Source organism: Lynx canadensis, chromosome F1 (assembly GCF_007474595.2).
Source record: "Lynx canadensis isolate LIC74 chromosome F1, mLynCan4.pri.v2, whole genome shotgun sequence".
Taxonomy (NCBI): Eukaryota; Metazoa; Chordata; class Mammalia; order Carnivora; family Felidae; genus Lynx; species Lynx canadensis.
In genome coordinates this window covers 40,718,106-40,745,617 of record NC_044319.2, presented here as the reverse complement: position 1 = coordinate 40,745,617, position 27,512 = coordinate 40,718,106, and the positions used below count along the sequence as shown (strand labels likewise).

At 38.6% G+C, this 27,512-nt stretch overlaps 1 protein-coding gene across 6 annotated transcripts in view; it reads right to left on the bottom strand.

The window, feature by feature from the left end:
* Positions 1-25,820, bottom strand: part of PPP1R12B (protein phosphatase 1 regulatory subunit 12B) — a 214,664-nt gene extending 188,844 nt beyond the window's left edge. For 4 of the 6 annotated variants that reach the window (XM_030301924.1, XM_030301925.1, XM_030301932.1 and 1 more), the window contains exon 1: positions 25,373-25,750. In XM_030301924.1, coding sequence (XP_030157784.1) covers positions 25,373-25,663 — 291 coding nt within the window. In that variant the 5' untranslated portion in view covers positions 25,664-25,750. Of the gene's footprint in view, positions 1-25,372 lie in introns of all 6 variants that reach the window. The other 2 variants (XM_030301931.1, XM_030301922.1) reach the window with 2 other exon arrangements.
* Positions 25,821-27,512: the final 1,692 nt, after the last annotated feature.

Sequence of the window (27,512 nt, the reverse complement as noted above, 5' to 3'; positions counted from 1 at the left end):
AAATTGCAACTGTTCAGTGCACATTAGCAGTTTGGTATCTCACAATCTTACCTGAAATTAAGAGAAAACTAAGTCCTACTCTTGCCCCATATCAGCTTCCTTTCTTGACTTCCCCATTTCTATTTACATTTTAGTGCAGAATGAAAGAGGACTGTCTTTCTCACCATTTTTCCCCCAGCACCTCGTTCAGTATGTGGCAGAGAATGCATGCTTAATAAATACTTGTTGAATTTCTGTATTATTCTCAAAATCTTAAAATTGTCTTTGACCTCTCCTTCTCCTGCTTTCTATATCCAGTAAGTCTCAATATCCTGTATTTTTCCTTTTTCTTATGTTTATTTTTTATTTATTTTTGAGGGGTGGGAGACAGATAAAATTCCAAGCAGGCTCTGTGCTATCAGCGCAGAGCCGCGATGTGGGGCTCAAAGCCCTGAACCGTGAGATCATGACCCGAGCCAAAATCAAGGGCTGGACGCCTAACCAACTGAGACATCCAGGAGCCCCAATATCCTGTATTTTTCCTAAGTGCCTATTCACATCTTACTTTCTTAGACCCTTTTCACTATTGCCATAGAGCCTATTATAATAAGCTATGGTGCATCTTAACTTTTGCTTCTCCCTCAAATCAATCTATCCAATACAATTTTATCAAATTAGTCACTTAAAATACTACTCTTCTCACATTATTCCTTTGCTCCAAAATTTTCAATCTGTTTATTTAATAAGAAGTTATGAGATGGCCAACCTGCCAGAAACAGTGCCTTTCCCAATTTCCAAGTAGTAACCTCTATTTTTTAGAACATCCATACTAATTATCCAGTCTAATCATTCCACAGTTATCCCACCTTGAACACCTAGGTTTTTTTTTTTTTTTTTTTCACGTAACTATGTCTTATCTCACCAAATGGTGTACAAGGTTCCTGAAGGAAGGGAAAGTTTCTTTTACTTTTTTTAATCCTACGAGACCTTAAGCACAGTCCAGTGGACAGGAGTACCTATTGTCCTTGACAAACAGTGTCCCAGCAATCATAAAGAGAAAGATACCAGGTTGAAGAAAATGGTCCTTGATGTACTCTGGTTTGGACTAGTATCCTAGTACATTATTTAACATTTATATTATATTGAAAACAACTTTAAAGATCCTTTCCATATTCCTTTACTACAAATAACAACCTCCAGTGTAATTTTTGTGTCAAATAAATGATAGACTAATTTTATTTAATTCATTATTTCTAAAAGAATGCAATTCATATCTTTATGTACAAGAGTGCATTTATATACCAAACCCCAAACTATGCTAAAAATATGTTTTAGTCTTATTACAACTCTTATATTTCTACCAATCCATTCAACTTATAGTTTTGATTTGCTTCCAGCTGATTTCAAAGCTGTAACACTAATGACATAGCAAACTGTCTGAACTTCGTAAAAACTTTCTACATCAGAGACACTTATTCCTAACAGTTGCACTCTTCACATTGACACACTGCCTGAAGGTCAAGGCTCTAAATTCTGCAATATTTTTAGCATCCAAAATCCTGGTTTATACTCTCCTTCTTGTTCACTTGGTCTTTAAAAGACATAAGAACATGATATTCAATTCCTAATTCCCTCTAAATCCTAACCAACCAAAGTTTAACTAATTAAAAAAATCCAAAACAGAAACAAATTACTAAGGAAAAAAAGACATACTTTGGAACAAATAAAGTTTTAAGGTTTGAATTATGAACCCTAGTCCCAATTTTGATTATTCTCATTAAATTACTGGCTGGAACAACTCACTCCCCCCTCCTTGCTACCACCCCCTGCCATGAATTCATTTGTTCATTGAACAAATATTTATTCTCAATGCCTAAAATTTAACAGATATTGTGGTAGATGCAGTTAACATAATGGCAAATAAGATGGGTAAAGTCCCTGCCCTTCCAGAGTTTAAAGTCTGGTTAAGGAAGATAGTCAATAAAATGAGAAATTCATAGGACTACATGACAAGTGCTATGACAGGAAGCCATCAATACCAAGGGAAAACACAGAAGTACCTATGGGGGAAAATACAGAATGGTAAGCTATGGGGAGGCTCCCTGGAGATAATGATGTTGAACCTGAGACCTGAAAAAGGGGTAGGCAAAGAGAGACAATAAGGATGAGAGAAGCAGAAGGAGATGTATTAAGAAGAGAACATGACATGATCCAGGAAATGAAATATAGCTGAAGTGCAGAATTCAAAGCTGGGAATGGCAAGAAGAGACACTGGAAAACAGGGCACTGGCAAACACTGGAGCATTTTAAGGAAAGTATAAAATGTTTAGCTGTTCTTGGCTGAAGTACAGGAAATGATTGGGAAGGGCAAAAGTAGAAGCAGGGAAGCTATTTAGCAAATTATTTCTGTTACTCAGGTGAGAGATAATGACAAAGCAGACTGATTTGGATTACAAGGGGTAGAATCCTCAGGATATGGTGACTGTAAGCTCATGAGAGCACCATGTCTGTTTTGTTCCCTATTACATCCTCAGTGTTAATAAGCATCCAGCCATAGTAAGTGCTAGATAAACACTGCTGAACAAATGAGTCAAGAAAATAAAGAGTTACATGGGGCGCCTGGATGGCTCAGTTGGTTAAGTGTCTGACTTCAGCTCAGGTCATGATCTCTCGGTTCGTGAGTTTGAGCCCTGCATAGGGCTGGGCTCTGTGCTGACAACTCAGAGCCTAGAGCCTGCTTCGGATTCTGTCTCTCCCTCTCTCTCTGCCCCTTCCCCGCTTGTACTCTGTCTCTCAAAAATAAATAAATGTTAAAACACACACACACACACACATTAGGAAAATAAGGAGTCACAGACGTTACTCAGGTTTCACATAACTGGATAGAGAGAGGTACCATTTACTAAGATAGGAAACACAGGAAGTGTAGCAGTTGAGTTTGAGGTACCTGTGAGCCATCCAATGACAGATAATGAGAATATAGACAGATATCAGTTACAAAGCTCAAGAGAAAAACAGATCCTGCTGGAAATGTAAAATAATGGCAGCCTCACTGCCTCAATTAAAGCTATCGTTGATAACTGGCACATTTAAAGAATACTGTGTGTGATATCATTCCAATAATCTCTTTAAACTTCCCAGGGATGGGGCGCCTGGGTGGCTCAGTAGGTTGAGCATCCAACTTCGGCTCAGGTCATGATCTCACGGTTTGTGAGTTCAAGCCCCACATCAGGCTCTATGCTGACAGCTCAGAGCCTGGAGCCTGCTTCGGATTCTGTGTCTCCTTCTCTCTCTGCCCCTCCCCCGCTCACGCTTTGTCTCACTCTGTTTCTCAAAAATAAATAAATGTAAAAAAAAATTTTTTTAATAAATAAATAAATAAAATAAACTTCCCAGGGTTATTAAATAATGGTTTTAACATCAAAAGTATAAAAAAATTAATATCCATTCTTGTTCTTTAAACCATTAGCAAATCCAGGGGCTCCTGGGTGGCTCAGTCGGTTGAGCGTCTGACTTAGGCTCAGGTCATGATCTCGCGGTTTGCGAGTTTGAGCCCTGTGTCGGGCTCTGTGCTGACAGCTCAGAGCCTGGAGCCTGCTTCAGATTCTGTGTCTCCTCCTCTCTGCCCCTCCCCTACTCATGCTCTGTCTCTCTGTCTCTCAATAATAAATAAACGTTAAAAAAATTTTGCTTAAACTATTAGCAAATCTTTAATTTCTGGACCAAAGTGGTGGTAATTCAAGCCTCTGCTTTATAAAAATCCACTAATTTGGACATTTATGGTTTATGCATACTTTTCTATATGTCTATAAAATTTTGCAATATAAAAAGGTTTTTAAAAACCTTAACAAACCAGAAATAAGAAAATTCCTTAAATTGATCAAAAGAAACTACTGAAAACAAAGTAAACATAGTTTAATGAAGAAATACTAAAGGCAGTCTCATTAAAGAAAAAAAACAGAGGCGCCTGGGTGGCTCAGTTGGTTAAGTCTCTGACTTCGGCTCAGGTCATGATCTCAAGGTTCGTGGGTTTGAGCCCCGTGTCAGGCTCTGTGGTAACAACTCAGAGCCTAGAGCCTGCTTCGGATTCTGTGTCTCCCTCTCTCTTTCTGTCTCTCTCTCTGTCTCTCTCTGTCCCTTCCTGCTCACACTCTGTCTCTCTCTCTCTCAAAAACAAATTAACATTAAAAAATTAAAAAAGAAAAAAACCAAAGATACCTTCTATCATTGTTATACTTCAATACTTTTGAGGTTCTGGTCTAAAAATGAAGACCAGAAAAGAAAGGTTTAAACCTTAGGGTCTTTGCAACAAATGATGCTGGAACAACTGGATATTCACATGCAAAAGAGTGAAGTTGGACCCCTACCTCACACCATATGAAAGGTTAATTCAAAATGGATCAAAGACCCAAATTAAGAGCTAAAACTATAAAACTTTTTTTTTTTTTAAGATTTTATTTTGGGGGTGCCTGGGTGGTGCAGTCAGTTAAGTGGCTGACTCTTCAGCTCAGGTCATGATCTCGGTTCATGAGATTGAGCTTCACATGAGGCTCAGGCTGACAGCACAGAGCCTACTTGGGATTCTCCCTTCGTCTCTCTCTGCCCCTCTCTCACTTGAGCATGCTCTCTCTCAAAATAAATGAACTAAAAAAAAAAAAAAAAAACTAAAAAAAAAAAAAATTTTATTTTTAAGTAATCTCTGCATTCAACATGGAACTTGAACTCATGACCCCATGATAAAGAGTCACATGTTCTTCCAACTGAGCCAGCCAGGTGCCCCAATCCAAGTGATTTTTTAAATTGACTTAATATTCTTTTAAGAACGGTTAGATTTACAGAAAAGCTGAGAAAGTAGAGTTCCCATATACTCATTCACCTAGTTCCTACTTTTATTAACATCTTACATTATTATAGCATATACTATAATTAATAAACTGACACTGTTATTAACTAACATCCATATATTTTATTCATATTTCCTTAATTTTTAGCTAATAGCCCCCTTCTCTTCCAGGATCTCATCCAGGATACCACATTACATTTAGTTGTCACGTCTCTTTAGGCTTTTGTTAGCTGTTGCAGTTCCTCAGACTTTGTTTTTGATGACCTTGACAGTTTTGAGGAGTACTGACTGGGTATTTTGTAGGATTTCCCATTATTGGAATTTATCTGATGTTTTTCTCTTGGAAGACTAGGTATATGGGCAACTGACATTAAAAAAATTTATTTATAAGATTTTATTTTTAAGTAATCTCTACACCCAATGTGGTGCTCAAATGTACAACCCCAAGATCAAGAATGGCACACTCCACTGACTGAGTTAGCCAGGCACTGCTAAACCTATGAAACTTTTAAAAAAAATGTTTTTATGTTTATTTAATTTTGAGAGAGACAGAGCACAAGTGGGGTGGGGCAGAGAGAGGGAGGCACAAAATCCAAAGCAGGCTCCAAAACCCACAAACTGCAAGATCATTACCTGAGCTGAAGTCAGACACTTAACCAACTGAACCACCCAGGCTCCCCAAAGTATGAAACTCTTAAAAGAAAATACAGACGTAAATTTTTGTGACCTCAGTCAAGCAATGGTTTCTTAGATATGACACTAAGAGCAAAATCAACAAAGAATTGCTAAACTGGACATCTTCAAATGTTAGCTTCTATGCCTCGTAGAAAAAAGGAAAAAAACAAAAGTCATCATTGTTAATCAATGCTAATATCTAACTGGAAAATGCATAACTTAATAAAACTGGTAAATAAATAGTTCAGTAAGAAAATCAAATAAATGATACTATTTTTTTTATTTTTTATTAAAAAAATTTTTTATAATGTTTATTTATTTTTGAGACAGAGAGAGACAGAGCATGAACGGGGGAGGGCCAGAGAGAGAGGGAGACACAGAATCCGAAGCAGGCTCCAGGCTCTGAGCTGTCAGCAGAGAGCCCGACGCAGGGCTCGAACTCATGGACCGTGAGATCATGACCTGAGCTGAAGTCAGATGCTTAACCAAATGAGCCACCCAGGCACCCCTTAAAAAATAGTTTTCCTGGGGCACCTGGGTGGCTCAGTCAGTTAAGCGACTCTTGATTTTGGCTCAGGTCATGATCTCATGGTAGTAAGATCAAGCCCTGCATCAGGCTCTGCAATGAGTGTGGAGCCTGCCTAGGATTCTCTCTCTCCCTCTCCCTTTTTCTCTGCCCCCACCCCGCTCACACGTCTCTCTTTCTCTCTCTCTCAAAACAAACAAATAAACATTAAAAAAAAAAATAGCTTTTCTAATCCAGGTACAAACTGGTGAGAAAATACAATAAGTTAAATACCATCCAGAACATCAATAAAAAGATGATACTTAGGGCACCTGGGTGGCACTCTCTCTCAAAAATAAACATTAAAAAAAATTTTTTTTTTTAAAGATGATGTCTCAGTGGGTTAAGCATCTGACTCTTGGTTTTGGTTCAGGTCATGATCTGATGGTTTGTGGGACTGAGCCCCACATCAGGCTCTGCACTGACAGTACAGAGCCTGCTTGGGATTCTCTCTCCTTCACTTTCTGCCCCTCCCCACTGCATGCACACAGTCGGTCTCTCTCTCTCTCAAAATAAATAAATAAACATTTTTTTAAAAAATGATACTTTTGACAAATGTACCACAGTTATGTAAGATGTTGATACTAGGGGAAGCTGGGTGAAGGGTATACAAGAACTTCCTGAACTATCTTTGCAACTTTCTTAGCAATCTAAAAATTTATTAAAAAAAAAAGATAACATGAAAACAAAATACAAAAAGTTAAGAACATGAAAAAGAAGTCATAGAATCATAGATTGAAAGAAAAGATTTACAATACCGATCTGACCAAGGATTTGTAACCAGAAAATATCAAGAATACCTACAAATCTACAAATCAATAATAAAAAGACCAAAAAATATTTTTAAGTGTAAAATATTTGAATCAGACAACTCTCTCTCTCTCTCTCCAAATGACAAATAAGTACATGAGAAGGTGTTTAACATCATTAGTCATCCCAAATTAAAACCGCAATGAGAGCAATATACAAACACTAGAATGGCTAATATTAAAAAGACACAACAAAAAAGACTGACAATATCAAAAATTAAGAAGGAGGTGGAGCAAACAGAACTCTCATTCATGGATAGTGCTAGTGTAAAATGGTATAACCACATTGGAAGACTGGAAGTTGTTAATAAAGTTAAAATTCCATATACTTTACAACCCAGCAATTTCATCTGTCGGTATCTACCCAAAAGAAAGGAAAACATATATCTACAAAAAGACTTATACAGTAGAACAATATTTATAGCAGCTTTATTCATAATAGAAGGAAGAGGAGGAAGAGAAAGAGAAAGAAAGAAGGAAAGAAAGAACCCAAAAGTCAATCAATATCAAGATAAATTGTGAAATATTCACAAAATGGAGTACTGCTCAGTTGTAAGAAGAATGAACTACTGATACACAAAAAATGGATAAACTTCAAAAACATGTTCAAGAAACCAAACACAAAGAAGCACATATTATATATTCCACTTTAAGAAGAGCCAAACTAACCTAGAATGATAGGAATCATAATAATGATTGCTCTGGGAAGAGTTCAAACGGGAACTTTTCAAGGGTGATGAAAATGTCCTATTTCTTGACTTGGGTGACAGTTACATGGTTTTATACATTGCCAAAAACCATCAATCTGTACATTTTGTTAAGTTTATTTATTTCCTTTGAGAGACAGAGAATTCTAAGCAGACTCCACATTGCCAGCATGAAGCCCAATGTGGGGCTCAAACTCACAAACCACAAGGTCACAACCTGAGCCAAAATCCAGAGCTGAACTCTTAACCGACTGAGCCACCCAGGTGCCCCACAAACTACATTTTTAAGATCTATGCGTTTTACTAAATGTGAAATATACCTCAACTTTTAAAAACAAGAAAATGAGGAAAGTTCATCTGAAATTTTTCAATAGATGGCCAGGGAGTGCTTTGTTGCAAAGGTAACATCTGAGTAAATATCTGTAGGAAGTGAAAAAGCAAGCCATGTGGCTATCTGATGAAGCCACATTCTAGGCACAAGGTACAGATGCAAGCCCCTTCAGCAGGAACAGCAACTGGAGTTTTTCAGAAACAAGAAGGAGGCCAATGTGGTTGGAGTGGAATGAAAAAGAAGAAAAATGAGTTCATACAGATTACATGAAGATCAGATCAAATAGTGATGGGGATCAGATCATATAGTGCCTGGTGGGTCGTGACAAGGTCTCATTAAAGATTTTGGTCTTCATCTCAAGACTAATGGAAAAATCACCTAAGTGTCTATTGAGAATCAGGCACTGTGCTCAGACAGCTTACATAAAGCTGATGTAAAATGCAAAGCTGGGACTAGAACCCAGGTATATCTTAACCATAATCTTAACCATTTTGCTATACTCAACATAATAATAATCAATCTTTACTGAGTGCTATTAATGTATTTGATCTTAAAAGCTTTCTATCAGATCTTACCAATCATATATTGTAATACAAATGGGTTACAAGGTGACACAGAGATGAAAGTTCATATTGTTATTAAAAAATGGTTTGCAACCAATACAAATTTTAAATAGGTAAAATTATATTTAATTTATATGGCTCCTTCTGTAGACTTCCTAAATTTAGAAATAATAATTTTGGCATATAAAACACCATTGCCAGAGAGCTTGCTATAGTGACTTCATAAAATAGCCCTTTCCTTGATCTTCCTATTGAATCATTTTCAGCTATATTTTAATTTTAGTCTGCACTGTTCAACACCAGTGAAGTTCTGTTTTGCATGCACATATAAAATATTTTGTTTTTCTATTTAATTTGCTCCAGTTTTCCCACATTGTTTCCAACTAGAGAGAAGATAGATGTGTCATAATTATCATCATGATCAAGATCATCAGTACTGATATGTCTGCTATCATTAGGTGTTCCTAAATAAGCCATAACTAATTTTGCTCATTTCTTGATTGTTACTTCTTGGTCTATTTATTTTTTAAATACTGATTTTCTTTTCTTATTTTTTTTTAAGATTTTATTTTTAAGTAATCTCTACACCCAACATGGAGCCTGAACTCACACCCCAAGATCGAGAGTCACACGCTCCACCAACTGAGCCAGCCAGACACTCCTATTTCTTATTTATGGATCTTAATGCTAACAATTAACCGAAGTCTGATTTTTAATAGATTTTATCATGATATGTTAAAGAGAATACAATGAATTTTTATACCAAACTACCATGTCTTCCAAGTTTACCAAGTGTGCTATATACAAATGTCATTTTCTGCACATGCCATGCCATGAAAGAGGTAGGGAAGCAATGTATCATCTCACAAAATAGACATAGAATTCTGACAATGTAAAAATCAAAGGGGCAATAGAAGGCAAAAAAGAAATCCCCTCCTCAACCCAGAATGGTATGCACCTAAGAGGCCTTTTAAAAATAAACAAAAGGTCTAGGGGTGCCTGGCTGGCTCAATCAGTGGTGACTCTTGATCTTGGGGTCATGAGTTCAAGCCCCATGTTGGGCGTAGAGCCTACTTTTAAAAAAATAAACAGAAGGTCTAAATGGAGATCAGAAAAGCAGCATAACCTAGGTAGAAAACTTGAAGCTTCTGAGTCACACAGACCTGGATTCAATGAGACTTAGGTGAGAGCAAATTACCTTCTCTGATTCTACTTCCTTATTATTAAATGGAATAATACCACCTATGTGGTAGAGTTGTTGATGTAAAAATAATTTATTTATTATTATTATTTTTTAATTTTTTTTAACGTTTATTTATTTTTGAGACAGAGAGCATGAATGGGGGAGAGGCAGAGAGAGAGGGAGACACAGAATCCGAAGCAGGCTCCAGGCTCTGAGCCATCAGCCCAGAGCCCAATGCGGGGCTCGAACTCACGGACCGCGAGATCGTGATCTGAGTTGAATTTGGATGCTTAACTGACTGAGCCAACCAGGGGCCCCTAAAAATAATTCAAAAAGCAAAATGCATAATGCAACACTTGGTGCGTGGACACTCAAGTAAACAGTGTTTGCTGTAATTATGAAATGCTGTGAGTTCTACCATGTAAAATATTTGTAAAAATCAACATAGCCTGGGAAAGAACAAAGAAAAATGAAAATAGTTGATATATCAGGGCAATATTTGTACTAACGAATTGTTTTTTTCTTTTACATAATTTTGCTTTAATGCTATGATCCTACTTAGCAATAAGTACAGACATGAATAAATTAAATGTAAAATGTGAATAATTATAGCATGAGGTTTCTACTATATTGAAGTCTGCAAAAGAGAAATAATAAGTTGTCATCCCAAAGTAATGTTGCAAACAACCACATTTTCACAGATAAAAAAGAGTATCAAGCAGAAACTGGATCATTCATTTTATAAATAAAACATTTCATTATATTTTATTTCTCCCATGCTTATGGAATTCTTTTAGCTTCTTTCTAGGCCTCGGATTATCTCATTTGTAAAGTGACAGAGGTGGATCAGATGTTGTCCTCTAATGTTCTTTTTGCTACCAAGTCCTGGAATTTGATAATCCTGTAACAAAACAAAAACATAATGGCTAGTCCTGCAACTCTGCTTTCAAGTGGCCTGGTAACAGTCTTTTACCCTAGAGTCAGTCCCCAGAGCTGGAGCCATTGCTGACTCTTCAGCCCAAAGGGAGCTGGAGAGTTTGAAAATCCACAGGACAGATAGCAAATTATTATTGACTTGGAATTGATCTTAAATTAAATTAAAAGGATGGTCATGTTCATTAGATTAGAGAAGGCTAATAAGGACTGAATTACACAAAGCTGAGGGCAAAGATTTGATAATCTAAAAATATACAAAGGCGGGGTGCCTGGATGACTCAGTTAGCTAAGCAATTTCAGTCATGATCTCACGGTTTGTGAGTTTAAGCCCCATGTTGGGCTCTGCGCTGACAGTAAGGAGTCTGCTCGGGATTCTCTCTCCCTCCCTCTCTCTCTGCCCCTCACCAATTCGTGCTCTCTGCTCTCGTGCTCTCTCTCTCTCTCTCTCAAAATAAATAAATAAACTTAAAAAAAACCTCAAAAACTAGACATTGATAAATAAATAAATAAATAAATAAATATTAAAAAATAAAAACATACAAAGGCAAATTATCGATAATGATCAATAATACCCATTTTCCACTTTTACTATGAACAGGATAATGGGAAATGGATTCAATGCTAAATGGGAGCAATATGAACCAGATTATATCTTTAAAACTATGAGTTTCCCAATAACTGCAGAATCCCTAAGGGCAGGGACTATGCCATCTTTGTATCTCAGCATCTACTATAGGATCTGGCATCTAGAAAGTACCCAGTAAGTAATTGGCCAAAAACAATTAATAAAGGATCATGCAAATTTTTAAAGATCTAAACCACAGAAGTGCAGTATAGGCAAAACAGGAATTTTCTCTTCTCTTGATATTACAAATAAATAAGATAAGAGCCTTCTTAATAACTTAGATACTGAATAGAAACAGAAACACAAAAGTCATTATATTTCTAAGTTATTTCCCTATAAAAACCTTTGAGCCTTGATCTTGTCATAGACTGACTTATAGCACAGAAAGAACTGAAATAAGGCAAATCAGAGTCTACTCTCAGCTGAAAACTGATACCAATCAAAAATATGTTTCTTATTTTAAATATCTACTAAGAACTTAAGAGTTCTAGCAGTAGGGGTGCCTGGGCAGTTCAGTTTGTTGAGCGCCTAGCTCTTGATCCCGGCTCAGGTCATGATCTCATGGTTCATGGGTTCGGGTCCCATGTCACAGGCTCTGCACTGACAGTGCAAAGGCTGCTCGGGATCTCTTCTCTCTCTCCCTCTCTCTCTGCCCCTCCTCCTCTCTCTCAAAATAAATAAACTTAAAAAAAAAAAAGAAAAAAAGGAGTTCTAGCAGTAAAATTCTCCTCATACTAGCCCAGTACGGCACTTGGTGAGACACGAATGGAAGGGCCTTCTCACTTGGGCCCATGTGCTGCAGGAGCTCTCCACCAGGTGAAACGTTTCTCAACAGTTAGAACACAGCTCAATCATCCTTCAAATCATTTTCCATTACCTCTGGTGATTTATAATGAAGTGAGTCATTCTTTTGACCTCATTTTTCTTGCTATTTACTGTCAAAGAAAAACAATCTAAACATGGGGAGGAAAATCAATACAAGAGGAGTGACCATAAAACACTGAAGCTGTGTCCAAAAGACCCAAACACAATCCACCTTGGCACTTTACAGTCATATCTTATAGCTAAGCCAATTGATTTAAAAAAGAAATAAATGAATTAAAATAGCTAACTAAAATAAGAAACCTGGCAAAAATGTTGCAGAGAAGCAGAAAGAAAGTAAACCTGCTTCCATGAAATGTTCATACAAATAAAACACAGTTCATAAAACAATACACCCTACTGTGAAATTCACCTTCAATTAGAAGGGCAAATCTCTCCTCTGCCTCAAACAGCACAACACAAAGTCAGCCAACCCAATCTCCATATAAATGTTCCAAATGTCACTTCCATTTTTTAAGATAAGCACATCATTTGCCTACCCTTGACTGCCCCAAACATGCACTTCAAATAGACACTCTTCTCTTCCTATCTTCTCCCTTATAGGGCCAGATGTCTATAAAGAAAGTCTCTCTTCTTGTGTAGCCAATTTACTCTCTTTATTTTTTAAAATTTTCTTTGGAGGCTTTCAGGCTTTCTCTTATAATGAAGGCCAAGGGCTGGTGGTTATCTTAGGGGACAAGAAACCATGTTATGAACTGGAACTTTTTTTAATGTTTTATTTATTTTTGAGAGAGAGAGACAGAGAAAGAGCATGTGAGAATATGAGAGGGGCAGAGAGAGAGGGAGACAAGAGGATCCCAAGCGAGACCTGCACTGACAGCAGAGAGCCGGATGCGGGGCTTGAACTCATGAACTGGAAGATCATGACCTGGGCCGAAGTAGGACACTTATCTAATGGAGCCACCCAGGTGCTCCACGACAGTGAACACTATTTCAAAACAAGAGGAACTTCAGTTGAGAGTTAATGAAACGGATATGAAAAGGTAATAGAGAAAGCTTACTCCATTGTGATCATCACTGACAAATATTGACACATGAAGGGTACTAATCTAAATGTGCTGAGTACCACATCAAGCCTTCCAACAGTCAATATACTATAACCTATATTAACCATTATATTCACAATGCTCATAATTTACATTATTTGATCACTGGTATCCCAATTAGAGGGTCAGCACAAGACAATGTGATGATAATTAAAAGAATGAATGAATTCCTAAAATTCAGGTGTAGTCAAGACTGGCTGGAAACATCAAAATTCTATTAGGCCACCAACGCCATTAAACCACAACGAGAGAGATAACTAGATATTATATGCCCCCTGAGAGTAATATACACCACCAGCCATGATGTACTTTTACCAAAAAATTTAAATCTGAATCAGATCAAATCTCTAGATCTGATTACCAATTTATAGAAAATATAGGAGACAAACGAACATGTTAACACTACAAGCATACAGTCAGCAAAATCCAGATTGTGGGAAACCATAGTACAAACAATCCTGTTTTTCAACAAATAAGATGCAGAGGAAAAAAGTGAGGAGGAAACTATAGATTAAGAGGGTCTTAAGGTACATATGAACCAATGCAGACCTTATGTGAATCCTAATTTAAATAAAACTGTACAAAAAAAAAAAATCTATGAACCATCAGGGAAATTTAAACACTATTGAATATTTTATAATTTTAAGGAGTAAGTGTTCAATTTTTAGGTGTGATAAAGAGATTGTGATTGTTTTTATTACATTCCCATTTTTTAGATATACATATTGAAATATTGACAAACAAAAGTATGTTATATCTGAGGCTGGATGTAAAATAATCCAGTATATTGGGGATAAGGAGAAAAGGACCTATAAATGAAATAAGATTGGCCATGAGTTGATGTTTTTAACTTTGGTTTTTTCATTTTGTTTTTGTTTTTGTTTTTTGAGTCAGGGAGAGGGGCCGAGAGAGGGAGAAAGAATCCCAAGCAGGCCATGGAGTCCGATGCGGGGCTCAAACCCACAAAACATGAGATCATGACCTGAGCTGAAACCAAGAGCCAGATGCTTAACCAACTGAACCACTCAGATGCCCTGAGTTGATAAGTCTTGGGAATTCATTTATACTATTCTCTTTACCTTTATATTTTATATTTTGAAATAATCTATAATAAAAAAGTGGTTTTTTTTTAAATGTTTATTTATCTTTGAGAGAGACAAAGACACAGCATGAGCAGGGGAGAGGCAGAGAGTGAGGGAGACACAGATTCCAAAGCAGGCTCCAAGCTGTCAGCACAGAGCCTAATATGGGGTTTGAACTCACAAACCATGAGACCATGACCTGGGCCGAAGTTATATGCTTTACTGAGCCACCCGGTTGCCCCAATTAAAAAGCTCTCTAAAAAATAAAAAGAAAATGGGTCATTAGACCAAAAATTCACACGTAACAGCCAAGTTGTATACTATATATATCACAGATGGATATTCAGAGCATGGCAATATAAAATGGCTTCCCAAAATTGCATTTAAATATAATTCCAAAAGATTGCCAGAGTATGACAATGTTTAAGATACTAGGTACAAAATCTTTTCTAAATTCTTACACAAATCCATCCCATAACTACAATGTACTACAATATTCATTAGAAGCCACATGCAGATCAATTTTCAATATTAAGAACTAAGGATTCAGTTTTCCAATTAAATTGACTCACGAAATGAATATAAACTCATCATTGCCTGATAAAACTTCAAGCCCCCCAAATTTACTCAAACTGGTTACAATCTAAAATCTAAGATTTAAGGGGTGCCTGGCTAGCTCAGTTGGTATAGCCAGCAACTCTTGATCTCCAGATTGTGAGTTTGAGCCCCACGATGGGTGCAGAGATTACTTAAAAAATAGATATATACACAATGGAATATTACTAAGCGATCAAAAAGAATGAAATCTTGCCATTTGCAACAATGTGGATGGAACTGGAATGTATTATGCTAAGGCAAAATCAGTCAGAGAAAAATAAATATCACATGATTTCACTCATATGTGGAATTTAAGAAACAAAACAGATGAACATAGGGGAAGGGAAGGAAAAATAAGATAAATACAGAGAGTGAGACAAATCATAAGAGACTCTAAAATATAGAGAACAGGGGCTCCTAGGTGGCTCAGTCAGTTAAGTGTCAAACTTTGGGTGAGGTCATGATCTCGTGGTCTGTGAGTTTGAGCCCCGCATCAGGCTCTGTGCTGACAGCTCAGAGCCTGGAGCCTGCTTCAGATTCTGTGTCTCCTTCTCTCTCTTTCTCTCTGTCTCTCCCTGCCCCTCCCCCATTCGCACTCTATGTCTCTCCCAAAAATAAATAAACATTAAAAAAAATTTTTTTTAACAGGGGCGCCTGGGTGGCGCAGTCGGTTAAGCGTCCGACTTCAGCCAGGTCACGATCTCGCGGTCCGTGAGTTCGAGCCCCGCGTCGGGCTCTGGGCTGATGGCTCGGAGCCTGGAGCCTGTTTCCGATTCTGTGTCTCCCTCTCTCTCTCTGCCCCTCCCCCCATTCATGCTCTGTCTCTCTCTGTCCCAAAAATAAATAAAAAACATTGAAAAAAATATATAATACAGGGAACAAACTGAGGGTTGCTGGAGGGGTATTGGGTCAGGGGATGGGCTAAATGGGTGATGGGCATTAAGGAGGACACTTGTTGGTATGAACACTGGGTGTTATATGTAAGTGATGACTCACTAAATTCTACTCCTGAAACCATTATTGCACTATATGTTAAAAAACTAACTTGGATTTAAATTTTTAAAAAAATAGAATTTTTAAAACAATAAAAATAAAATAAATAAAAATAAAATAAATAAAATCTAAGATTTAAAAAACAAGTTTTTACATTACATTTCAGGGGCATCTGGGTGGCTCAGACAGTAAAGTGTCTGGCTCTTGATTTTGGCTCAGGTCATGATCTCACCATGGTGAGACGGAGCCCCAGGTCAGGCTCATACAGGGTGTGAATACAGCCTGCTTAAGATTCTCTCTCCTTCTCTCTCTGCCCCTCTCTCACTATACACACTCGCTCTCTTTCACTCTCAATAAATAAATAAATAAATAAATAAATAAATAAATAACGCTTCAAAAGAGGGGGAGGGGAGAATCCCCAACACAACACATCCCCTGCCCCAACTTAACAAACTTAGTTAGCAATCCAAACGAGGTTTCAATTCCTTGCCCTATATAAAATTCTGGGTCAAGATCACTAATCTGAATTTATTATTACTCTGTTAAAACATAAAGATATATTAAAGGTCTCAAACTTCCACTTTTCACCATCTTTAAGTAGAAGTGTGTGAATCCACAAGCATAGATGAAAATAATCACAAATACGGATGAATAAAATACCCAAAACCCAGAATGCTAAAATAGAAAATCACTAGGTAGCCAATTTCCTATTATAAATGATAATAGGAACCAGCTATCCTGGAGAGCATTCCCCAAATTCTAGTTCATTTCTAAAAATGTATCAATTGCTAAGTAACAAGTAACAAGAAGTACAGTCAAGCACCAAGTAGAGATTCAACAAATGAATGTGAAAGAATAAATGGCAAAAGAAATTGTTTATTGGTACTAACCTCCCTACTACTGCTCCCCTAAGGCTGCCAGTGCTAATGAGTGGGAAATGGGCCAAACCAGAACTGGGAAATAAAATAATCTCAACTAGCTAATCAGCTCTTCAGTAATAGGAATATAACCTTTGGGGTCCAGTATCACATTTAATATTCTAAAATATTCTTAACTCATAAATAATGAAACCATTTTCATTATTTTGAACTAGCCAAAAGCTAGCTTTTTAGGAGTCTTCTCACATATTTTGGGTCCTAATTCACAGAATCATATTGATGGCAAATCTAGTTTTTTACTTCCAAAAATCAACAGAAAGATTAACTTAAGTTATCCTTAATATGAAAAAACTTCATATAATCTCCACAAAAGCCCTCAAAAACATCCTTCTATTGAAACTGTTCTTTAACGGTTATATATGACCAAATCCAACCGTTTTTGCTTTTGTTTTTTTGTTGTTGTTGTTTTGTTTTGTTTTGGTCTTCTTCTCAATTTCCTTTCACATTATTCACCATCCATTCCTTGAAACTCCTCAATATCACTGTGCTTTCTTGGTTCTCCTCTGTATTAGTTTCCTATTGCTGGTGTAACAAATTACTACAAATTTAGTAGCTTAGGGGCACCTGAGTGGCTCTGCCGGTTAAACATCCAACTTCAAGTCATGATCTCATGACTGGTGGGTTCAAGCCCTTTGTGGGGCTCTGTGCTGACAGCTCAGAGCCTGGAGCCTGCTTTGGATTCTGTGTCTCCTTCTCTCTCTGCCCCTCCCCCATGCATGCTCTGTCTCTCTCTGTCTCTCAAAAATGAACAAACATTAAAAAAATATTTTTTTAATTTAGTAGCTTAAAACAGTACATATTTATTATCTTACAGATCTGCAGATCAGAAGTCTGAACTCAGTCTCACTGGGCTAAAATCAAGTTTTCAGCAGGGCTAACTCCTTCTTGAGACTCTGAGGGGAGGCTCCATTTCCTTGTCTTTTTCAGAGGCTGCCTGCATTCCTTGGCTCACAGCCCTTTCCTCAAATCACTCCAGTCTCTTGCTTCTATCATCGCATCTACTACTGACTCTGATCTCCTGCCTGCCTCCCTCCTATAAAGACCCTTGTGATTATATTGGACTCACCTGGATAATCCAAGATAATCTTCCCATTTCAAGACCCTAAACTTAATCACATCTACAAAGTCCCTTTGCCATACAAGGTAACATATTTACAGGTTATGGGGATTAGGATATAGACATCTTTGAAGGGACATTAGTCAGCCTACCACACACTCCTATGGCTTTAATTGGAACTCTGCATCCTCTGCCTACCACCTAATTGTGTTTTTTGTTCTTCTCTTTTATATTTTCTCCTCTTGTCTTCCACACTCACTGCTTCAACTCTCACCTTTATGCTAATATCCAACTCTCTCATTTTAAATATGAGGAGACTGGACCCTATATAGGGAGGTGATGACTAGTCTTGAATCACGGATACAGTATTTCTACCTGGATGTCCTCAGAGCTCCTTGGTTCACAACTGTACTAACTCCTATATCCATCTGAATAACAAAATTCTTTCAGACTCACAGGCTAGAACTGTATTATTCTTTCCTTTCTCATCTCCATCCTCTCTGCTGGTTCTTTCTCTCTTTTTAAGTTTATCTATTTATTTTGGAGGGGAAAGGGGCAGAGAGAGAGACAGAGAGAGAGACAGAGAGAGAGACAGAGAGAGAGAGAGAGAGAGAACCCAAGCAGGTTCTGTGCTATCAGCGCAGAGCCCAACATGGGACTTGAACTCACGAACTCTCAGACCATGACCTGAACCAAAACCAAGAGTCGGATGCTTAACCAACTGACCCACCCAGGTGCTCCTCATGGTTCTTTCATCTGTGTCCTTCCATTCATTCTGAAATCCAAATGCAGCTTCATATTCCTTAATGCTGCTTTGGTTGGGTTAACTCCCCTGCTCAAACCCACAAAAGTCTTCTGCTAAGGACTCCATCAAGCATTCTTGGTCTAGTGTTTGATACTCAAAGTCCTCTAGGATGTTACCCTCACCCTTCCCTAACTCTCCAAATGCATCCATTTGGACCCCGCTGTGTCCCCTCTGCCTGCACACCAGACTTACTCCTATTTCTCTGCCCACAATGCTGCACCATCATGGACTGCCTTCCTTTGTCCCTCCACTTAGGAGTGCATCTTTGCCTGTTATCATAGAAATTATCACTCTAAAACTAATTGTTTTTTTTTAATTTATTTATCTATCTCCAAGCCAGGCTCTGAGTTCCTTGAGGGCAGAAACTATACCTATCTATCAACAAACATACACTTTAGCACACAGACAATCTGCTATTAGGTATTCAATATTAGCTATAAATTAACAATCTAATAAAATCTCTCACAAGGAAGATAATACAGTAAACCATATCCAAATGATGATATATTATTCAAACATCAAAAACTTTACTTTCAAAGCATATTCAATGATATAGGAAAACAATTACAAGGAAAATTAAGTGAAAAAACCAGGAGACAGTGTATGATACCAACTTTGTAAAGACATTCTTACACACATACATATAAACTCAATATAATGTTAAAAAAGAAATCTGAAAGGAATATACTAAAATGTTAATAGTATATTAACTATTGGAGATATACTCCAAGTAGCCTGATTTTAAATCACTCTCAATTTTTTTTATAATTTCACTTCCTAAATTTTTTAAGAATGAGAGGCAATTTAGTCCAGTAAGAGGCAACATATAGTTAAGAACACGGACTCTACAGTCAGACTGCCTGGGCTCAAATAAATTCTAGCTCTGCCATTTACTATCTGTGTGACCATGGGCAGTGTCTCAGTTTCCCCATCTCTGTAAAATCCAGACAATAATACTAATAATAATACCTTACTCATGAGCTGTTTTAAGTATTACACACAAGTTCATATATTAAAAGAACTTGGAAGAGTCCTTGGCTCAGAGTAAATACCACATAAGTGGGCGTTACAATAACTACTACTAACTACTACAGCTCCTGTTACTACTATTATTACTACAGTCATTAAAACTGACTTATCACTACGTAACTATTAGAAAGAGCTTAAATAAAAAGATAATACCAAGTACAGGAAGGATGAAGCAACTGGAACTCATACATTGCTAGTTGGAATGCAAAATGGTACAGCCACTTAAGAAGTCTGGCAGTTTCTTTTGAAGTTCATTGCCACATGACTCAGTTATCCCACTGCTAGGAATTTAACCAAAGTGAAATGAAACATATCCACACAAAAATGTGAATGCAAATGCTTCTAGCAGTTTTACTCATTATTACCCAAAACTGGAAATAATCCAGATGTCCTTCAACTGGTGAATGGATACACAAACTGTAGTACTTCCATATATATGCTGGACTACCACTCAGCAATAAAGACCACTGAGCTACTGACACATGCAACAAAATGGATGGATGTCAATGCATTCTAGCAAATGAAAGCAGCCAGATTCAAAAGGCTCCATGCTGTATGATTCATCTATATGGCACTGTGGTTATGGGAACAGAACATGGATGAATGACTGCCATGGGCTGGGGGTGGGAGGAGGAGTTGGCTACGAGGAGCACAAAGAAATCTTGGGGATAACAATAATCCTCTATATCTTGACTGAGGCGGTGGTTACACAACTGCATGTATTTGTCACAACTCACAGAACTCTACATGTAAAAAAGGTGAATTATACTGTATATACTGTATATATCCTTTAATTTAAAAAATACTTAAAAATAAAAATAAGCAAGCAATGACCTAATTTTAATTTACCAACAAAACCTGTCCAACCTTCTACCTTTAGCAGAATTATGCTTAAACTACACACACTGGCAGCTTACCTATTTAAAAATACCCACAGAGAAGACTCTATAAGCTCAAATGATAGCATATAGCTACTCTACAAGATGGATTTTAAGATCGGGGCAACAAAAATTTGGCTAGGAAACGAATAAAAGTCACTTACATCTGTACTCAAACCAAACCAAAACAAAACAAAATGGAAAAATACCCCACCATAAAAATAAGCCTATTTTTCAAATCTGGCTCTGAGGTCCACTATGGCATGGAAACTTGGGACTAATACTCATAAGGCAAGGGGCCAGGTGCCCAACATAGCCTGATGCATCATATCAACCAATCTGAAGAGTAAATGACTCAGGATGACTATTCTAGATCCACAATAATGAAGCAGCCAATAAGATTTCCTTAATCCCATATTGTCTTGGGTCCTGACACTAAGCAAAATTCAATATATAGGGTAAGGCAAAGTCATTTCACAGATGGAACTATAAGAAATAAGTAATGAACTTGGAATAAAAGAGAAACGGTTAAAGGGTGCTGGGTGACTCAGTCAGTTCAGCGTCCACCTTCGCCTCGGGTCATGATCTCATGGTTCACAAGTTCGAGCCCCATGTCGGGCCCTGTGCTGACAGCTCAGAGCCTGGAGTCTGCTTTGGATTCTGTGTCTAGTTCTCTCTTTGCCCCTCTCCCCCTCGTGCTCTGTCTCTCTCTGTCTCTCAAAAATAAATGTAAAAAAAGAGAGAGAGAGAGAGAGAGAGAGAGAGAGAGAGAGAGAGAAAGGGTTAAGAATACAAGTTTTAGGGACACCTGACTGGGTCAGTCCATACAGCACGTGACCCTTGATCCTGAGGTCATGAGTTCAAGCCCCACATTGGGCATAGAGATTTTTTTGTTGTTGTTGTTTTTTGTTTAAGTTTATTTATTTGAGAGAGAGAGAGAGAGAGCACATGGGATAGGAGAGAGTGAGAGAGAGAATCCCAAGCAGGGACTGTCAGTAAAAAGCCCAATGTGTGGCTCAACCTCATGAACTGTGAGATGGGTGACCTGAGCCGAAATCAAAAGTCAGACACTTACCTGACTGAGCCACCCAGGCACCCCTTATTTTATTTTCTTTCAAAGTTTATTTATTTATTTTGAGAAAGAGAGAGCTCGAGCGAGCAAGGGGCAGAAAGAGGGAGAAAATCCCAAGCAGGCTTCACATGGTCTGTGCAGAGTCCGATGCGGAGCTCAAACCCACGAACTGTGAGATCATCACCTGAGCCGAAGTCGGACACTTGACTGAGCCACCATGGCGCCCCGAGATTACTTTAAAACACACACACACACACACACACACACACGTTTTATTTCACCATACCTACTGGCACACATACATACTATTTATACTGAACTGAACACATTATCATCTTAGTCTTCTGCTTAACCCTGTCTCACTCTGAATATAAATTGTTCTGCCTTTCCTCCTTCCCTTCTCATCTGTTTCTATCTCCACCTTTCTTCCTGAGAAGTAGATATTTTTAATCTCCCTGAAGCTACAGGTCAGATTGGGGCAGCTCTAGAATAACAGAAAACACTAGGAGTTGAATTCCAGTCTGGGATGACCCTGAGGGTCCAAACTCGGACTCTGAGACCATTACAAAACCAACCTGAGTTTCTGAGTCAAGTATAGACTCATTCTGGTCTCTATGTGGACTCACATTAGCATCCACTACACCCAACACAAATATAAGTCCCAATAAACTATATTTTGAAGAAATAAGCAGGCATTCATTCTAACAAATCCCAGAAAATCTCTCTGAAAACAAGCACCTGTCTCTTACAGCAGCCCAACAAGATGGCAGATACAGTTTTAAGAGCTTATATCTAGACTTAGAGCACCCAAGATCATAACACTAAGGATACAAAGATAGGTGATAATAATCAACCTTGCAAAATAAATAAATAAAAATAAATTTCAAGAAGTACCACTGCACACAAAATTATTAACCCACACTTCATGCCCTATAATGTATATAAATAAATGAAATGGGAATTCCTCTGGGAGCAAAGAAATGCTTTCAAGGGTTATCAGATCAGATTAAAGCCTTTTTCATTGGTCGCCCTGGGATACTAAGAACATATACAATTTATTCACCCAAGCTTAGTTAGTCTGTATCAGTCCCCAAGACTTTCATAAGAGAAGGTCTAACCTTTGAGCTATTTCTTACCTCAGTCTATTTCAAGTATTATTAATAGGCCCCCTGGAGCTTATCATTGACTCAAGCACCTCGTGGCCTAAGCAAAGGCTGCCAAGAAAGAAAGGTCTCTAAGTCAAAAGTAGCATCAAGGCACCACAACCTGAAGTGTAAATCATCTACTTGTGACCTTGTGGGGAAAGGAGAAAAGTCAACCACCAGTATCATCTGGGGGTTTCTTCCAACATGCCAAGATGGTAATTCACAGTTGGTCAAGAGGCCATGGCCAAACAAAAGGGAGAAAGAAAGCAATTATCCTGATAATTCATATCGTGCATATATAACAGGTGGATATTTTAAATAATTCAGATAATTGTACCACTCTCCATTTCACAGAAGGACGGTCACAGAGTCAGTTGTTCAGCTACTGGCAGCTCCAGTCTCACATTTTGAATATAACCTTTTATACCTTAAGAGTTCTTCAGATCATGGAGAAACATACTGTCACTCTATGGAAACTAACTTGAGAAAGAGTTCCTGAGCCAATAAAGGCCCCTTGTCTTGGTTCAAACAAAGAGATTGTTTCTCAACATAAGATTCATTTGGCCTCAAATCTTCGAGCAGTTTAATCTTTAGCTGAATTTGTCTATTATTGAGTAAACCTATACAATTCAACTCATTGCCAGCCCCATAAACAGGGAGGAATGCCAATATTACATATGCAGGTGTTTTAAAAAACAGAACCAAACACGACTCAGAGCTGTCATCTCCTTCCTCTCCTATTTCGAAGGATTACTGAATGTGAAGAGCATACTAAGTGAGAGAAGTTGTACTTCACAATCTGGGATGGTGGTTAAGATAGAAGAAAAGGCACCAACAAGGTCAGCCTCAGGAGAAGGGAACAGAAAAGTGGTCACCTTGTATGAGAAGGAGACCTACCAGAGTAACGTCAAAGTAGGTGCTTTTCTCGGGGCATTATTAAAATGTGTATGGTAAGGACCAGGTTCAGAGAGCAGAGTCATCTTAGAAGAAACAGGGCTACTGCATTACACCAAGAAAAATACTTCGATAGAATCATGATTCAATAAAGGAACACAGGGACCAGAAAACTGGATTCTATTTATCTATCATCTATAAACCCATGAAATGGTTCCTTCCAGAATCTAGACCTCAATCTCCTAAATAAAAATTCGCCTTCTCAAAGAGTTCGGAAACTTAAAATAATGAATATGATCCTCTTAGCATATATCTTATTTATACTCAGCTTCTTATTAGGTGATATATAAAGCTCTGGAATTTAAGTCTGAAAAATCCATGCCTGAGGGCAACTTCTCTCCTTCCTAATCTTGCACAAGTAACAATTTTCTGAGCTTCAGATTCCTCATCTGTAAAATGGGAATTACAACACTACTTGCCACACCTACTTCAAGAATCACTGCTGAGATTCATATAGGGGAGAGACATATGAAAGAATTTTTAAACAGCAAAGGACCACACAAATGTTGATTGCTACCTTAGGTGGGGCACTGTTATAGCAGGAAAATAAAACAGATACAAATAGGATGAAAAGAAGTTTCCTCCATCTGAGAGAGAAGGGTTGCAAACACAGTGAGGAATAATTTTAAGCTATTGGCTGATACATTCAGTGAAGTGGTAAGACCCAAAACAGAATTATTATTTAGAAGTGGGTTCTCATGCCAACACGTTGACTTTGCACACACAACAGAAAAAGAGAAATAAGAAAGATTAAGAGTGGGTGTCCAGCTCTCAGCTCACTGAAGTAACTGATGAAGTTCCATTTGGGAAGGGAGAGTGGAGTTAGTGCTGACAGTCAGTATATATTGAACGTTACTGCATAAGTAAGAAAATTGTTGCATAAGATGAGACAAGTAAAAGTGTCATTACTAAGCACAGCATTAAGTTATCCGCAATCCATGTACTATAGCTATAGATAGGGCAAATGATTTCTATAGAAAGCTTTAGGCAAAAAGAAAGGAAAAAGGCTATTCCACAAGTATCAAACAAACATAAGTGATTCAGTAGGTTGGTTCTCCATAGGGAGCTCTTAGGGAGGTAATGCTCCTAAGAAGACGCCTATGACAATGAGGTCAGGGGTGTTCTAGGAGCCTGTAGGAGACACAAACTGTTTCTGAATCATTACAAACCAGCAAAACAAGAGGTGTGGTTTCAGAAGATCTGCTTGCCTTAACCCAATACAGGGCTTTGCTCTCTGAGTGATCGAAGATATTCTATCATAGGGTCACACAAACGGAAAACTGAATTTTCTGAGAAGGCATCAGACAAATGACGTTGACTATGCTTACACGAGTGCCGCGGTGTCCAGGCACACCAACCAGACCGAGTGAAGAAGACTAATCTATAGGGATAACACCGGAGACCAAATCATCAGTAACCATGACAACTCAAGTAGGTGGAGGGAAATACAAACACTGACCAGGCAGCTGGGTGACACTATTCCTTCAGGTAGAGACCCCGGAGTCTGAAAAAGATTTGATTAGTGGAGGAAGCTGGCCAAGAATGAAACCGACTAGCCCCAAAGGACCATGCAGGAGGGCTCGGCAGTGACACTAACACTCTCTCCATGGGCAGCCCGCAGGGGTCACAGGTTCATCGGTAGGAGACTGGACGCCCATAAAGCCGAAAAAGGAGTTACCTGGTGCAGGGCTGTCAAACCGTCCACGTTGACCGTGTTGATGTCTGCACCTCTTGCCAGAAGCTTTTTCACCTCGTCGGTGTCCCCGCTAGAGCAAGCGGCCAGGAAGACAGCACCGTCCTCGAAGCGGACTCTTGGGCTCCCGCGACGAGTCTGCGCCTGCCGCCCGGTGCCTCGTCGCTCCGCGGGTTCCTGCTCTGTCAACGAGCCCCGCCAGCGCCGAAGCTGCTCAGCCCGCCGCATTCGCGCCGACTCCGCCCGCTTCCCGCCTAGGTGCTCCAATTCTGCCATTGCTCCGGCCTCAGCAGCCGCTGCTGAAACTACCACCACTGGATTGCTATTGCTGCCCCAGTTGCCGCTGCCGCTTCCCTCAGAGCGCTTCAGCCGGGAGCAGAAGGCGGAGACCCCCGCACCGCCATCTTTACTCCTCCCGCCACTAGCACCGCCCGCACGCTCCCTCGGCTTCAACACGCAGGCGCTGCCCGCGCCTCGGGTCATCACGGGACTTGTAGTAAGAGACGGGCCCCGAGGGCAGGCCATGGCCTTGAGGGAACTACAAATCCCTGGATGCATCATTGAAGAGGCGATGACAGCCTCTCCCTACTTAGCCGCGGGACCCAGAGGGGTCACCTTTGCCCTAAAGCTGGAATTGTTTCCCGGACCGGCGTCAGCCTCTTTGGGCATTTTGGGAATTGTAGTTTATTCTTGTAGTGACTGCCGCCTAATCTTGGGTCCCTAATTATCACATCAGTCCTTTGAAGTGCAAAAGAGGCAGTAGTTATTCCTATTTTCTGTTGGGGAAAAGTAGACATAAAGTACCCGAAAGACTCAAATCTATGCCGTGGTTCTAAATTTAGAGTTTTATTTACATTATAACGTATAATACGTTAATACGTATTAATCACAGTAAACCTAAAGGTGCATGGGGAGGAGGAGCATGGATACATATACAGTGGTACATATTATACATCAATTCTTTGAATGAGACACTTACATTTTAGGCCCTAAAAAGATCCAGGAAAGGATGCATCCCAGGATAGCGGAAAGAATATAAGCTTGCAATTCAAATTGAATTGACTTCTCTAAACAAGTTACTTGATTTCTCTGAGCCTGTTTCCTTATTTGTAAAGTGGAAACAGTAACACCTCACAGAATAGTCCTGTGGACCAAATAATACATTCAAGGATACCTAGTAATATACTTGGCACATTTATGCTCACAATAAAGATTAACTTCCCTTCTTTCTCCCTCCTCCTCTTCTACCCTTATCCTGGGTCTTAAATTCTTAAGAGACAGAGTGGATACCTTGTCTTTCATGATTTCTAACCCCACCCCCCGCAATGTTACAAAACGACAACTATGGGGCATACTAAATTCCCAAGGCTGCAAACAGGACATTTTCATATTCACAGTAATGTTATAAAACCTGGTTATAAAACCTGTAAGCCTGATTTAATACCTATACCAGGGCTAAGGCCATGGACAAAATATAATTAAATGTGGTGTCCATAATGAAAGAGAACATATACAATTATTAGGTTCTGTATGTTTTCAAATAGTCTTCTGTATATATAAAATTTTTCATTAAAAATTATTACAAGTGATTAGGTCATTGTAAAGGGAAACTTTATTATATTCCATTGTGACCATTTGTGGTTGCCTCAACTTCCCCTGAGATGAATTGAGAATTAAATGAACAATGACATGCAAATGCAAAATATTATGTTTTAGAATACCATGTGCATCCACAATAGGCTTTAATTAGATATTCTTGAATACTTTATAAATATTGTCCTACTACGGCATCTTTGTGAATGGTGAATAACAATATGCATTAAATTATCAAGGGGCGTCTGGGTGGCTCTATCAGTTAAGTGCCTGACTCTTGATCTAGGCTCACGTCATGAAATCATGATTTGTAAGATCAGCCCCTCTGTGCTGAGCATGGAGCCTGCTTGGGGTTCTCTCTCTCCCTCTCCCTCTCTGTCCCTCCCCCACTTGCTCTCGTGTGCATGTGCTCTCTCTCTCAAAATAAACTGTAATAAATAAATAAAGGGGTGCCTGGGTGGTTCAGTTGGTTAAGCATCTGACTTTGGCTCAGGTCATGATCTCACCATTCATGAGTTCGAGCCCCACATCA